At 40.0% G+C, this 16,086-nt stretch overlaps 1 protein-coding gene and 1 long non-coding RNA gene across 22 annotated transcripts in view; one reads left to right on the forward strand and one right to left on the reverse strand.

The window, feature by feature from the left end:
- Positions 1–3,605: 3,605 nt before the first annotated feature.
- On the reverse strand, positions 3,606–5,750 carry MYF6 (myogenic factor 6). The gene is made up of 3 exons (XM_010958818.3): positions 4,957–5,750; positions 4,581–4,671; positions 3,606–4,331 (listed from the first exon to the last, which is right to left on the reverse strand). Exons 1-3 carry the CDS (start codon positions 5,473–5,475, stop codon positions 4,213–4,215), a joined length of 729 nt encoding a protein of 242 aa, XP_010957120.2. The 5' UTR covers positions 5,476–5,750; the 3' UTR covers positions 3,606–4,212.
- Positions 4,582–16,086, forward strand: part of LOC105072018 (uncharacterized) — an 87,408-nt gene continuing 75,903 nt past the window's right edge. For 5 of the 21 annotated variants that reach the window (XR_012510806.1, XR_012510805.1, XR_012510821.1 and 2 more), the window contains exon 1: positions 5,923–6,093. This is a non-coding gene — a long non-coding RNA (uncharacterized LOC105072018). Of the gene's footprint in view, positions 4,709–5,903; positions 6,094–14,241; positions 14,663–15,887; positions 15,939–16,086 lie in introns of those variants that run through there. The other 16 variants (XR_012510811.1, XR_012510809.1, XR_012510807.1 and 13 more) reach the window with 14 other exon arrangements.

Genomic DNA, 16,086 nt, shown 5'->3' on the forward strand with positions numbered 1-16,086 from the left:
GATCAAAGGCCTAAGTAAGGACCTTTAGCAGCCTTGAGAGTAGAGAAAGTAGCCAGTCCTTGAAGCATTATCTTTGTTCCAGCACTCGGCGTAGGCATTCCATCTCCCAGGCTGCCTCTGAACTGGCTTGCAAAAATGGCTGTTTCAGAATGAAACGTCTGTGAAGGAGGCTTACCTTTTCTAACACTGCTTTTGACTTTAAGGGAGTGAGTGGAGGGGCCTGTTGGGCAAATATCTTCATGGCTTGGTTCTTTGAGGAAATACCATATTATGGCTAAGTTACCAATGCATTTTTTTATTGGTGTACAGTGAGGTCCAATGTGTCAATTTCTGGTGTACAGCTCAATGTCCCAGTCATGTGTATACATACATATATTCATTTTCATATTCTTTTTCATTAAAGGTTATTACAAAATATTGAATATAGTTTCCTATACCAATGCATTTAATTAGGACATTCAATGAGACATTTTGAAAGTTTAAAATGTTTAAAAAATTTTTTTCCAGATATGGTGTTGTTGGGAGGAAGAAGTCTTGAAATGAATAAATGGGATGAAATATTACTAAGAGAAAAGCACAGATGAGAAAAAGTCTATCTTTGAGTAAAAAAAAGTTTTAATAAGGACAGAGGTCACTTTAGCAACCCAAGACTTCTCTACCAGTCTCAAGAGTGGTTAGGAACACTGAATTTCAGCACTACACCTCTAACCCCAAAACACATAAAAGAGTCTGAAAAAAAAATGAGTCTGTTAGACATAAGTGGATTTCCACTATGTCCATGCTTGAAACTCAGTGATCCAGGTGTGATGATTAACGTTGGTTTGAGAAAGCTGACATTTGACAATCTACAAATTACTTCTATAGTAACATAAAAGAAAGTCACATGTTATTTTATATTTGATAACTTTATGCCTGCCTCTGGAAAGAGGCTCAGTTTAAATCTCAAATTGCTTATCTTTACCAAGTCATTAACATCTTGATTTTCTGCTTCCGCAGCCCTGTTTGTTTTGGCTTTAGCCTTAGTCAAGATTATCATCATCAATATCAAATAAAAACACTTTAATTGCAAACACACCAAGGATTTCATTGGGAAGCCTAACATGTCAGCTACAGCAGAGAAGGTCACATGAAGTCTTCGGGAAATATTTGCTCTATTTAATGAAGAGTCTTCTGTAGGCAAACTTACTCCAAACAATTTCTCAAGTTACTCAGCTAAAAGAGATAGAGAGGATTTGGTTTGCAAAGACTGAATAAAATCTATCAGCAAGTAAAGTCCATGAATTGATAAAAGCATTCTGCTGCTGAGCAGTTTATAACACAAATCTTATTATAGATACATGTGCAATTATGAAGTAAAGGTCAGTTGTGATATCTGATTTCAGTTGTGGCATGAATCTGATTTTTGAAAATACAGGTGAATGTGTGTGTATATATATATACACACACACACACACACACACACACACACACACACACACACACATATATATATACACATCTTAGGGAAAATCATTATTGAGTCTCAGAAAAAATATAAATATGTATAAGCATAATTAATGGGTCTGCACACCATCGAGACATTTTAATTCACACGTGTTCTGATTGGATCATTGGAAATGCTTTACCACTTACCTTTTAATTAAACGACTGTTATAATTTGGAGTTTACTGGCTAATCACTCTTGAGAAAGAGCTTTTGAGAAACAGTTGTCAAAGAAAGCTAAGTTATTCTGCAAACCACAAATGTTACTTACTTCCCAAGTCTTCTCTTTCAGGATGCATGTAAGCAATTCAGAGAGCAAGCTTGAAGCCATTGATGTTGACTTGGCTCCAAGTCTTCCCTCTATACTTAAAAATGCAAGAATCTTTCTGTTCCAAAGGATCCTTTTCTCATAAGTAACAAGGGGACCTCTCTCACAGGTCTATGTAGGATTATATGAGTTAGTAGGTAAAGTGTTAAGAATGACTCACTCATATTGCTGCTCGTCTCTCATCGTTATTAATACTTTCCCAGCCAGAGCCCACAAAAAAAGCTAGAAAACCAAGTCTGAAGGAACTGTGGCTTTTGGTAAAAGAAAAGACTCTTGATGGTCAATTTAGATTCACTAATGAAAAAGAAAAACAGCCGATGACATTTAGTGTTTATTTTGTGACCTGTTTTGGTTAAGCATTTATCTCAGTGACTCTTCACATTCACAGGAGTTAAGCACTCTGATCGTCATCCCCTTTATTTTGTAAATGAGGAAACAGGACGAAAAGAGGGACAGCGATAGCCCCACATTTAAGTGGTAGCAACCTGGATTCAATCCAGTTAGCATCACAGAGGTTAAGCAGTTTGCATCCACTGACACTCCCACCTGCTTCTCTTATACTTTTGAGGGGGGTTGTATGTCAATGTCAGTTTCCTCTATGAAGCTTTCTGCATTTTAAGAGTATTTTAGGAGAAACTGGAATTATCCACATGCTTAGAAAATTGAGTAACTGTGATCCCCAGGAAGAGGCCTTTGGAAATGGTAAAGGGACCAGATACTGCTCCACGCCTGCAGGGGGCGCCGTCCGTGGGGGCAGCAAGGTCCAGACTGCCCCATTGGGAAGCAAGATTGGGCTGGGAAATGCTGAATTAGATTTGATTTTCACTTTTCTGAACTGAGGACTAGCTGTCAGGAAAAAGAGGGCAGGAAGCAGTTGAGGATGGGGGTAGGGGGGTGGGTGTTGTGAAGGTGCGGTTTACAGAATGTAAGAGAGAAGTAGCAATTCCAGAGAAATGGCTTGCCCCTCTCCTCTGCTGCACTTCCCACTGCGATTCTTGGTGGTCTTTTCTTCCTGAGGTTACAGGATAAACAAACCTGGCACACGTTGTAAAATCCTCACCGCGAGGAGCTCCCGGGGCTTCGAGCCTCTCTGGGGCTTTACTGTTTGGTCCAACTAAGAGGTTTCATGTGTGTTGTTACTGTCTTTTGCCCTCAGTCTTTTAACCCTTCCCTCTCTTGAAGCGACCTTCCCTCCAGAGATGCCTGTCTCACCCCGTGAGACAGATCGTCCCCTTCTTTTATCTTTCTATTTGGAAAACAAACCCAGAGTACAGGAGGCCTTGAGGATATTCCAGTCTAGTTCAAGAAAACCAGGGAGGGGGCCAGAAACCTGGCTCAGAGGCCAGTGCAGCCCCGGGTACTCGAGGTGGATGAATACTACCCCACTAAGGGCCGGGCCTGGAACGTCGAAGAGGGAAAGTAATTCGGGCTAAATTAGCTGAAGCTTTTTTCTTTTCTTTCTTTCTTTTTTTTTTTTTAAGATAAATAAGCAGAGTTTTTGTGTGGTAATTTCTTGCAACAATGAGATTTTACTGGCTTGGACAGTCAGTTGTTAACTTTGGGAAAGTAAATCTCACCCAGCTCTCCAGGTATATGAAAATTAAAACAGAAAGATAAAGGGATGCTGAGAAAAGGGAAAAGGACAGATTCCTTCTGGATAGTCTTCACTTCTAACCACAATGTGAGGGCTACATGAGACAGAATAGTGAACAGTTTAATTCAGACACAGGAAAACAACCCATTTTCCTCCCTTTAAATCAGCCCATAAGTAAACACTCAAATAAATGGGCTTGGGTGATGCCTAAATTAAAAGGTGGCTCACCTTTATTTATGCCCTCATGCATATTTTTTTCAGTTTGAATCAAATTAGGACCAATTTTATTCATATAGAAACTTATTTTTTTAATATTACAATACTAGGATCCTCGCACTTTTTATATACAATACGTCACTCCACATTTAAAATATATTTCTTAGGTTTACATAAAAAAAATGAAAGTACTAAGATTATTTACAAAAATACATTCAATACCACTAACACTTGGATGCAACGTTCCCACTTTGCTTCAGACAGGAATGAACTTTTGACCATGGCACGAAAGGATCACCATAATAAAAGTAAATATATTATAAAACCAACCAAACAAAAACAGAGTAAGGCTGCTAGATTTAAGCCACTCGCGGTTCCCAAAATAAAAGCCCAAAGCCGAAAGGCTTTTTCATCTGAGCGTGCACAACAGTTTCCGAAGAGTTTCTTTGTGAATGTCTCCTTCCCTTTCCCAAACTCCTGGGTCTGGGTTCCTACATGTTACTGTAATGTGACCTAATCTAAAGGATTAGGCGAAGGAGGCAGGGTGGGATCTTCCTGCAGCGCGGAGAACTTCCCAAGCACCGGCTCGGAGTTACTTCTCCACCACCTCCTCCACGCAGGGGAGTTTGTGTTCCTCCGAAGATATGCTGTCCACGATGGAAGAAAGGCATCGAAGGCTACTCGAGGCCGACGAATCGATGCTTGACCCTCCTGAGCGCAGAAAACACACACACATACAAACATAGCCTCTAATATAGGAAGAGGCAGGCAACTCCGCGCCCAGCGCGAGACCGACCACTCAGCGCGGGAGGACCCGTCCCCGCGCGCAAGGAGCGCCCGTCTCGCAGGGCGCGTCCCCGGCTCTGGCTCGTCTCCGAGCGCCTTCTATCCCCATTGAGCACCCCAGCCCCCTCCCGGGATGTTCTCCAGCTCAGCCCAGTGCCCTTTCTTCCACTTTACCTTCCTTGGCAGTTATCACGAGCCCCCTGGAATGATCCGAAACACTTGGCCACTGGGAGCTGCAGGTGCGCAGGAAATCCGCACCCTCAAGCTGGAGGAAAACCAAGGCAGGAGATTAGGAAAGAAACGTAGGTTCCGGGGGTGAAGTGGGGGTCCCTTTGTGGGGGTGTCTTCCCTGTTTCCTCAGGCCGGTTACGAATTTCCTGCCTGTTGCGGGCACCCCGTGTTCACGGGTCACTGGGGGTTCATTAGGGAGCGGGAGGGGCGGGCGAGCAAGGGGGACGGGAAAGGAGATCGAGCAGCTGGAAGTTAAGGCCCCAAGGAAGGCGTCTAATCAGCTTCTGCATTCCCCGGCCGCGGCAGCATCTGGGCTTACATTCTCTTGCTTGGGTCTGTAGCTGAAGGGGTCCACCCCTAGCTCCTGCATTTTGTCCTGCTGATCCAGCCGGTGCAGCAGGTCCTGCAACCTTTCAATGTAGTTGATGGCGCTCCGCAGAATCTCCACCTTGGGCAGCCGCTGGTTGGGGTTGGCCACAGTCCGCCGCTTCAGGGCCTCGAAGGCCTCGTTGATTTTCTTTAGCCGCCTCCTCTCGCGCAGGGTGGCGGCTTTCCGCCGGTCGGTGGGGGCAGATTTTCTCTTGCAGGTCTTGCAAGCCCAGATCAGACATTGGCCAGGGCAGTGGGGAGGCTGCAGGCCTGGGGGCGCCAGGACGTGTTCCTCTCCGCTGCTGTCACTTCCAGCTTCCGGGGGCATTTGGTCCTGGCAGGGGGATAGGGTACCATCACTCCCTGGATACAGAGGAGAGCCCTCTGCCACTTCTAACGGCTGCAGAGTAACATTTTCCCCGTCCAAGTAGAAGAAATAGGAGCCAGTTTCAAAAAGGTCCATCATCATGTTCTCCTCCTTGGCCTCTGACTCGGTCTGAACTGGGTGATGGGCTCAAAAACCCAGAGGAACCACCCAGATGGCATTTAATTAGTGCGGTGACATAAGTCGCCCCAGCTTTATATATAGTAGCTCCTGAAACTCAATCCAACTTTTAGCTGTCATGGAGCATCAGTCTCTCAATGTGATTACAGCCAGTGCTCTCTAGAATATCTAGTTTGAAAGAAAACTGAGAAGTGTCACCCCTAGAATGATGTGACAACCTATCCGCAGAGCAGGTTAAAACAAAACACACAGAGAGAATCCTGTAATTTATACAAAGCATCGAACACTTCAATTTGCGACAGTTCAGATGCTAACCTGCTTACGGGACAACTTCAAAACAACTGGGGATTAACACTGCCCCATTCCCCTCCCCCAGGCTATCTGAATTCTAAGTATAGACCCATGATGAAAGATTTCAAAGGCAATAGCCATTGCTCCAAAATAGCTTGGTTAATATTTACAGAGTGGTTCAGCTCTTTTCTCTCTCCTGCCTACCAAAAAGATGCTATTCCTGTGATTAAAACCATTACAGTCCTTCAAAGGTTATACATGACTTTCAGGCTTCAGCCTCAATAGCAACAGGTAAATGTCTTTCCTCTCTTCTACTAAGGCTGTCAGGACGATTTGGGAGCTGGAAGGGGTGGCTGGAGGGCGCTCAGATTCCTCCCTTGGCTATCTTTTTTTCTGGAGGGTGGCAACTAAGATCGGCATTCTGTGCCCCTCCATGATGGAGCAGTTAGTACCTAAAAGGTAAGGGGTGGGACTGAGAATGGGGGATGCAGTACATGGAGTAACTTCTCTTTAAAAAGAGTTTTAGGGGAAACAAGGCTCACACTATAGCTGTTGGGTATTTCAGGGTTCAGCGTGGCACTCCAAAGTGCCTCCGTTACGGCTCCTGTTCTGCCACTGTATGCTCATAGGATTCAGATGAGAAAGGTAGCAACCAAGACACAAAGAGCATTTTTAATGGCAGCTTGCCTGTGGTTCAGTGCACACGAGTATGGTGGCTGGGGAGGCAGTACAAGAGGAGGATGGAGCTCAGGGCCCCTAAAGTCCAAAGAAGTCTGTTCAAGTCCCAGTTAAATTAATTTCTATTTATGTGTGATAAATAATTAGGTCTTGGTTTCTTCAAGATAACAGTGGTTGCCTTTTTGTGAGGATTTGATCAAATGATACCATGCATGTGAAGCATATAGACTTACATTAGCTGCTTGATGAACATTAGTTATTTAGAGTATAAGGAAGGCTCTGTCAGGGCTAAGATTGTTTCGTATGAAGGAGATGAAGCACAACTGTTGCAGAGATTTATGTATTTTTCTCTTTAAAAAATGGCATTCCTTTCCTCTCCTTTCCCTCCCAGAGAACTGGAAGGACCCCTTCCACCTATAAATTGCCTTTGGGGTGACCATCAGCTTTGGTCTTGGCCTTTATGGTCAGTGCCTGAAAAACTAGTTGGAAACATAAGATCTCATTCTGCCCCAAGCAGTGCAAATTATAGGCTGTGTTAAGTATGACTTCATTTTTTAATGAATAGACTGAGGACAATGCAAGGACTCGATGGTCAGACAGTGTAGGACCTACTTACATTTTTTGAGTCAAGTCACTTACTCCAGAAGCTAGTTCTTCATAGTCTCTTTCTGTTGAGCCACACACTTGGGGTGGGTGCTAAGTTTTGACATTTTGAGCTGTTTTTATGTTTTGCTTATTGTGCTGCTGAATAATTCCTTATCAAATTTGAGAACCATTTTTAGGTTTTTGGAAAAGTAGGAGGCACAGGGATTAATAAGCAGCCAATACTTTTGTGACATTTTCTCCTATTTCTGCTAGTTCCCTGGTTGCTAATATCAGTGATTAAGACTGCATTTTGGAGGCTCTGAAAACTCAGGGAACAGTCTAACATCTATTATGGAAAATTACCCTCTGCTCTTAATCACATTCTATGCTGCACCTTATAATGTGAAGACAGTTTGAAAAATCATTTTTAACCAGTAAAAATATATAGCATTATTGCCAAGATTATTAAGAAAACAATACCTGAAATTCACTTATTCAACATTTTTTGGGTACCTACTAAGTGCCAGATAGTGTCCTCAGTGCCGAGAATAAAGCAGTGAAAAATAATCTCTTTGCTTATGGAGTCTGAATCTAGAAGGGTGAATGAAATTGACTAAGGGTTAAAAAAAATTGGAGAAAAAGCACTGGAATCGGGGTGTGGAAGGTTTTGGGCCTGTGAGAATTTAGTCAACCCTAATTTTTCAAATTCTCGGTTGTTTAACCCACAAAGTGTATAATGACAGAGACATCATACTCTCAAAGGTCATGATAAAGTTTTTTAAAATGTGAAATCACTTTAAAAATGTTGCATACTCTATAGTAAAGTATTTTTATTACTGGAATTAGATACAGAGAAAAACTGAAATAAGAAGAATACCACTTCTCAGGAATTCTGTTGTGTGGGTGACAAGTAATATCTAAGGTGATACCATTCTTAGACTCACCGTTGATTTTAAGAGGTACCGGGTAGATATGAGTCTGTACATTATGAACCTGCTAAGGACTATGAAAGTGTACTCTTTCCCCTTTATTTTTCCCTTGTTTAAATGTTGTCACTGGAGAAACAGTGAGTTTAAAATGTAGACAGAGAAGATTCAAGAAAGAAGTAGAAAAGGCTTTGGCATGCTGAGGGAGAGCATCCTCCCAGACAAGGGTGGCATTTCTCTGTGTGAATTCAGCCATCGCCACTGAATTGTCATTTCCTATTAAGTTACAAAGCCCCTTTTCACAACACTCACCAAAACTCAGGCCAAGAAAATTGGTGTTGCTATTTACCTTGTTCAAACAGATTTTTGCCTCTTTTGTTGTTGTTTTTTTTTGAGGAGGGTAGGGAGGGGAAGAGAAGAAAAGGAAATGCCAGCTTGGGAAATAACCATTTTTTTATTAGATTAGGTAATGGGAAAATACACAATGATTCCAAACAACCAACTAGTGAGCTCTTGGAACTCAAACTGTTTACAAAATACGAGATGCCTGTAATTGCAATTACATTATTTCTCAGTACAACTTGGGAAACGGAGATCTTGACAAGTGGTCAAAACAGGTTTATCCTCCAAGCTTTAAATAGTTCAAACACATATTTTTTTCAATTATGGAAAAGTAAGTAATAAGTGGCTAATAATATTAAGTATCAAGAAATCACATCAGGGGTCTAGAGTTCATTCATAACAAAATGTGAAACTAAGTTAGTGATGGAACTGAGAGTTTTCAAATAGTTTACCACCCCATTATTCTTACTTCATGCTTAATTATTTGTAGATGCATTTTCTTCCCATCATCTCCACGAAAGCTTGAATATGTCCAGTTCTTCTTCTCTGTGAAAAGGAGTGGGAGGAAAAGAATTACAATTAGCTCAGTCAATGGTAGATTTTAGCGATGAGCCTTCAGGAAGGTGTTGTAGGTGGTAGAAAAACAGAGTTTTGGAGTAAGCAACAATCTAAGTTCTAGCCATTCTTAATTATACATTCCAAGCTTCAGTTTTATAAGAGGTCAAATGGCATATATAATACATACATCATAGGCTAGTTGTTAGCATAAAATATATGCCAATGGAAAAATATATGTTGAGTCCATGTTCTAGAATATGCACCCAACAAATTTTAATTTCCCTCCTTCTCCTACTCAGTTCTTAAGACCTCTGATTGAAATAACCAAATTAATTGAAATACCTTAGGACAGATGTTTAGGATAAATTTACGGATTCTTTTGTGTTAATGGTGTAAAGGAAGTGAAAATATTAAAAGTAGTGACTCCAATAATAGTGTTTCATATATTTATGCCCTCAACAAATTTCCAGCATACTGGGGACAGAGACTAATTGAAAAATCTCACAAATGACTACCTGAGCTAGAAACTTTGAAGGAAAAGAATGTGGGTTTTTTTTGTTTGTTTGTTTGTTTTTAATGAGTGTGTGACAATGAAGAGTCTGTCATGAACAGGAAGCTTGAGGAAGGATGGTTTGGGAAGTTCCTGGGATGTTGCGTTGGTCTTTCTAGGGAGGAGGGTTGAAGCTTTTTAGCAAACTCGTGGATTGGGATGGAGGTGACAGTAGGAGGAAGCTCAGGGAAGACATAGACATGGATGAGAGTTAGTCGGAAACTGGTAAAGAGATTTTGGTGAGCTCTGTCTAAGGAATTTGGCTATGCTGTCACCTAGTTGGGTTCAAAGAAAGCAGTTTCATTTATAGCAGAGAAAGTAGAACTGAGGGTTAGACAGAAAATGATTATATATATTCAGCAGTCAAAAACAGAAGAGAGAAAAAGGGGTAAAAGGAAATGGGGGTTGAGGAGGAGGACGGGAAGGGGAGAAAAAGAATGAACAGAACTGAATCCAGTCTGCAGGGAGAAAAAGGACCAATTAGCAAGGCCAGGCAGCAGCCCTGAAGAATAGAGGATGAAGGAAGAGCCCACTGACTGAAAGGGAAAATTCAGAAGAGGCAGATTAATGCTTCAAACTTGTAGCTGCTAACTGAGTAACATGAACCCGGGCACCTGTAATTTACCTAATCTGCAGACAGTGTGTGCCCAGAGATTCCCGAACATCGTGGTAAAAATAGTTTGCACTTAGACTGACAGAACATTCGAGTCACTTCAGAGGATGTGGGGGAGGGGCACAAACCACGCAGAGGAATAGGAAAGATTTTAAAGGTGAATCCTCTGCAGTTTCCAGACAGTGGTGGTCAGAAATTGTGCAGAGAAATGGGGCTGGATCTGGACTAGAGGAACTGCGGTGCAGCTGCCTTTTTAAAACAGCTCTGAAGAAATATGTTTCAGACAAGCAGGGGAGGAGCCAGACAGGCTGCTCTTCAGATTTTTCAAGAAATATGTATTTTTATTTTTTGCTACCTGCCCCCCCCCCAACTCCCTTCCATTTGGGAACAGAACACAACTTCCACAAAAATCTGTGGTTAGTTTGTGTCCTAGACACAAAGTGCTACTGAAAGAGGCTGTCACTCATTTATCCCGAAGGCATAATTTCCAGGGAAAGAGACAATAAATGATCTGAGAAACACTCTTTCCTTGGTGCTTAAGAAATGAAGTTCTTTTTAAAATTCTGCGTTCTCCCTGTTTTCATTCAGACTTACGAATTTGAGAGCAAAGTTTGTGAGCCATTTGAATGTTTTCAGGTTAAATATTCCTTCCTTCCGGGTGGGTCACCAGCTGGCAAAGGTTTGCTTAGGACAAGGACCCGGTGGGTCCAACTTTCAGCACTAAAACTGGGAAATTTCTGGGCAAATCAGAACAAGTTGGTCGCCCTGATTCCCAGAAAAACAGGATGGATGCTTACAAGTATCTATTCACAAATAGGGCAATGAACAGAGTGCAGGATATATAAAATAGACTTTTCTCTTTAAAAATAATTATAGTGATTACAAATGTGGGGTTTGATGTTAGATCTAAGTTCTAGGCTCAACTCTGCCACTTGCTAATATTTGACCTGGGATAAATTATGTAAACTTTCTAAGTCTCAATTAACTTGTCCATAAAATGGAGACAATATTACCTTAGAGGGTTGTTTTAATGATTAAAAGAATGTTAATAGACACTTAATATACAGTGTTTCATACATAGTCAACACTCAATACAATTTGATATTATTTAACTTTTGATTGAAGAAAAGAAAACGCATCTATGTGTCACCTAAATAAGTCGTACTTTGCTTTTTTGTTTCCTTATAATCAAAATTTTATATAATGTATTATTACATAATATAAATTTTATATTACATAATTTTAAGAATATAATACAATATCATGTATGTATTGCCTTTTTCAGTTAAAATATCACAAGAACATTTTTCCACGCTGCTAAACTAATGTTTAAAATATCTAAGATCTATGGAATGATTTTTCAGTGTTGTTTATCTTTTAAAAACTAAATGAATTGTGATATTCAGATGATCCAAATTATAGTAGGGTCTGGCGTTACTAGCTTGCTAAGCTAAACAGATGTCTCTAGTATAGAATGGTTAGCCAAGTATTTTGTTACTGGCCTCCAACTGGCTGGTTATGACATATTGTCCAAAATAGTTTGTGCTTTAATGCCTATGTCAGAGCCTACTGTGACAAATAGTCACCACTGTACAAACACATTCATTCCATAAAGTTTTTCTACCGGCTTAGAAAAAAAAAAAAAGTTGTTTAATCAGACACACACACATTTCACACTTTTTCAGAAGCTTAGACATTTTTGCCTTCAGATAATACATGCTAGCTTTTAGGGTAGTAAAGGAAAGAAACATACCAAAAGTTAAAAATGCTTAGACTTTATATAATCTATTACTTTTTAAATTCAGGAATTACATGTTTAAAGTGCCACTAGTCACACAGCAGTTTATCATGTTAAGTTTTATCTTCCCTGATTTCAAAATCTGGGCTAGATGTTGTGATTGGAAAAGCCATGCTATATAATTTCACTGTGTAAGTATACTCTCTTTACTAAATCATTTATTTTTTATTTTCTTGTGTGTAAGTATAAATTATCATGATATTTAAGCTGTTTGACACAATAATGTTCCAAAATTGGTACTTTTAGAGTATAGAATAAAAAGTAGTTATATATATATTATTTTGTGAAGTTGTAACCATTATGCAATTCTGGAAAAAGAAAAGTGGCAGGCCCTGCGTTGAAATGCTTTAAATAAATGATTTTATTACATCTTCAGAATGTTTTACCAAGTATGATTTCTCTCCATTTTAAAGAGGGAGTAAAGCCAAGCAATGAGAAATTAATCTACTTGCCCAAGATCCTGTGCTTATAAATGAAATTCTGGCTCCTATAGCAGTGATTTGCATAATCAGAAAGAATTTCTTATTCTGAGCCTCCTTACAGTGACCAATAGAAGAGTAGTCTTCAGTGGAAAAAAAAACCTAGGAGCAAACTAACTTAGAGGACCTTTGATTGTTTATCTGGCAACCTGTAGGATAACTTCCGTTTTTCTAGCAGAGTGGCAAAAGAGCACTGTTGATAGCTGTTGGCTGAAATTTGGACCTGTGTTGTCCCATTGGGAAATAATGATGCAATGGTATTTTCCATGTGCAGTGCCACGTACAGGCAGCCTGTCCCAGAGGTCACAAAACTGATGCTCAAATTCAAATGCTCGAAACCCATGGTCTGTTTATTTAAAACTATACAGTAGGAAGGAAAGAGAAAGATAGAGTGGTTTAGCACATTTTAGATGCGGTAAAAGTGGCGTGTAGAGACCATACTGTCCAAGTCTTGACGGACACAATGCACATATGTGCTGTCTTTCACCCTCCTCCATCAGTCTGTCCCACTTAGAGTAGTTACAAGGACTAGAATTGAGGGTGAGCAAGGATTTTCAGCAGATGGAAGGTGTCTGAACCAATACACAGTTCAATATGAGCAATATACAGTATGCTCTATACACCCAGTCAAGACCACGGCTCCCCTACAATCTGCTGGGCGTCTGTGGCTTTAATTTGTGTGGATGGACAAACCTGGATTTCACCAATGGGTGGGCAGTGTCAGACTTCTTGAATATTGGGTGTCTCGGGCGTATTTGGTTATTTGATGCTTCACTGGCCGTCTAGCCCCTTCCTATGTTGACAAGCAGAGGCCGTAATGACTTTGTCTATCTCTAACTTGTTGTCCAAGCCATTTGCCTTTATATTTAGTTTCATCTCTTCTCCTTGTTTTCTCCTCTTATACCCTATAGTAGGACTGAATATTCTTAAATAACAGCAAATGTGTATTACATCTCCTTTCAGAATAGTTCTTTACATGTTTTCAAATAGAAATGCTATTGCTTGATGTTTTCTAGTTTCTTCTCTAATTTCTTTGAATTCTTTAACACAAATCTATCTTTATAAACATTGAATGATATCTAATTTCTATTTGTCACTGCCCACCCTTTGTTCTTTGCTGCTATTTGAAAGTTGCAAAGAGGACAGTTCGGGCTTGAAAGTCTTTTCTTTCTCCAAATGGTGAGTACGTTTTGTTCCAAGAATTACCACATCGGCTGAGTGTAGAATTTCTATCTAAATTTGTTTCCAAGAAAACAGATGATCATATGCTTTTGGAGATCAGCAAAATAAGGTGCTTACATAGTCTGCAATAAAACATTCTTTTCTACCAAACACGGACTGAGGCGGATTGTGACAAGCATGACTCCTATGATGGATATTTGGTAAAATATGAACTTTCTTTTTCATACAAACAAGGGCTCTATTAACATGGTTTCCTCAAGTCCACTTCTCACTTCCAGATCCTCTAGGAATTGACACCAACTGTCCGTTGTGACACTTGTTCATTAATTTCCTTTCAATAGAACTATTCTCCTCTCTCAGCTGTTGTAGCAGTTTAAGGTTTTACAAACTCTCCTGGTGCGGGCCTTTGTTAAGCATTCTTGCTAGGTTCAGGAGACTACGTAACACCAGAGCCCGAACGTGTGTCACGGAGTCATTAGCGTAGTTTGCCACTTGTTCCATCATCTACTCTCAGAGAGGGGAGACTTTAGCTCGACCCCTTAAAAAGTGAAAAGGGCAAAATCAATTAGTTCTCGCCAGCAAGACTTAACAGTCTTGATAGCAGCACATCTGCTCAGTACTTCCTTTCCTAACGTCATCCTTTCACACACCTCACCTGACTGGAGCCAGGAGACCTCTAATTGTAAACTTCTTACAGAAAATCTTTTTTTTTTTTTTTTTCCTGATAGGGAGGCACATGCTGTGTGAAGGAGGTCATTTCGCAGCCATGACTGAAAGCACTCACAGATCCCAGGAAACAGAATGACTGTGGTATCCCTTTATGAAATATGAACAACCTTGTTAATTTTTATTCCTAATTGGGAAACCCCAGCATTTTGAGGATTACAGGGCATGCAAATGAATAACAAAAGGAATGGCTGTAGAAGAGTGTGTAGTGTCTATTTTGTAGTAAAACGAAGTGGGACCGTGCTGCAGTGGTATGACTTTTCTACCGCACAACAAGCTCTTTTCTTGTGCATCAGTTTTTGTTTTGGGTTAGTGAGAAGCGTCACATCACGAGGAAAGAATGCAGGAATCAAGGGTTGCTTTACACGTTACCAGTCTGTGGTGCTGTTCCCGGAAATTTTTGTATTTGAAGTTTGCCAAAAGGTAGCAAATTTTTGTGTGTGGTTGCTATGCTTAGAAATAATACGTGTAATAAGTAATACTTATTGTTTTCATATTATTTTACCAGTTTTTCAGATCAACGAACATGGTTTAGTCCTCAGGATTTTGTTTTATCTTATGATATAGTAACACTAAGAAAATATGCTGCTTTTTTTAAGAACTAAGTAATTTCAAGGTATTAATTCTTTAACGTTCCCTATAGGATCTTAAGATAGCTAGACTTCTTATGTTTCAAACTTTATTTTTCCTTCTTTGAGTGTTTGGTATTTTTATATAACTTTCTAAAACTCCCATAGCAGAATTTTTTCTTTAATCTTATCCATTTCAGTTCGCCAAAAAGCTTATTTTTTTTTTCTGACTTTGAAGAAAATCCCAGTCTTCTCTATGGAATAAGTTATCTTTTGAAGATTAAAGTGATGATTAAAATCAGCTTTTGGACATACGATAATACTATAACACTATTTTTGGCAGTGATGTGTTACTTAAAAAGTTTTATAAATACATTATCTTGGCAATAACTTCAGCCACAGGGAAGAATGAAGCACGATTTTATAAGATCTTATAAGCTTAGTATGAGATTTCCTGAGGGTGCAGTAATTTAGCATTACCTTCAGAAGTGGGCAGCGAGACTTTTCTGGGCCTCTGGGGCTTTTAATAGTCTTTCTAGAATAGAGGCAAATAATGGAGATGGGGGAGAAGGGAGATGCAGGGAGGAAAAGAGAGAGAGGAGAGAGGGAGAGGGAAAGCTGGAAGGGGAAATGTAGGGTCATGAAATCATTCTGAGTTCAGAATTGACCACTAGACCCATGAAAATCCACTCTTTAAAAAAAAAAAACAATGTTTTGAAAATCAAAGCATAATTTGGAGTTATTTAAAATGCTTAGTGTTACTGGATTGACACAGAGGTCTTAGGATAAAGCACATCTTTTTAATAGTATGTTTCCTTGGGAATAGAATTTGGTGAAAAAGCACAGAATTGCAGGAAGCTTGAAAGCACTTGATGTTCCTATTTCAAAGCTGATGACTGTAAAAAATACCCACAAGAGACTGTTTGTGGAGTATGGTCATCAAACAATTCCTGTTTTTCACAACTGTCTCTGTCACCTGTCTCATATTCATTACAAAATTTGCTTCTGTGATTATTCCTAACCAAGCACTTAACACATTGCCCTCTAACGCTTGTCTGTTCGTATCATCCACTCTGTAGGGCAGAGCTATGTAATCATCAGTGCGTAGAAGACCATCTGGTGGAAAACAGGTACTATGTAATCTTTGCTGAGTGATAATTGTCAAAACCCTCATTCATCTTCTCTGAGATGAAGTGGCATTTTCCCTTATTAGATACTTATTTCTATTATTTCTGTTTCTATTTGGGATTTGTTTAGATTTATTGGTGCTTTGCCCAA

Source organism: Camelus bactrianus, chromosome 12, assembly GCF_048773025.1.
Source record: "Camelus bactrianus isolate YW-2024 breed Bactrian camel chromosome 12, ASM4877302v1, whole genome shotgun sequence".
Classification (NCBI taxonomy): domain Eukaryota; kingdom Metazoa; phylum Chordata; class Mammalia; order Artiodactyla; family Camelidae; genus Camelus; species Camelus bactrianus.

Excerpts from the sequence above, each read along its gene's own strand:
- MYF6 (XM_010958818.3), bottom strand. The coding sequence starts at position 5,475 with ATGATGATGGACCTTTTTGAAACTGGCTCCTATTTCTTCTACTTGGAC. Across the intron at positions 4,672-4,956 it reads ACAGACCCAAGCAAGAGAAT|CTTGAGGGTGCGGATTTCCT; the intron begins GTAAGCCCAGAT and ends GTTTTCCTCCAG. Across the intron at positions 4,332-4,580 it reads CGTGATAACTGCCAAGGAAG|GAGGGTCAAGCATCGATTCG; the intron begins GTAAAGTGGAAG and ends TTCTGCGCTCAG.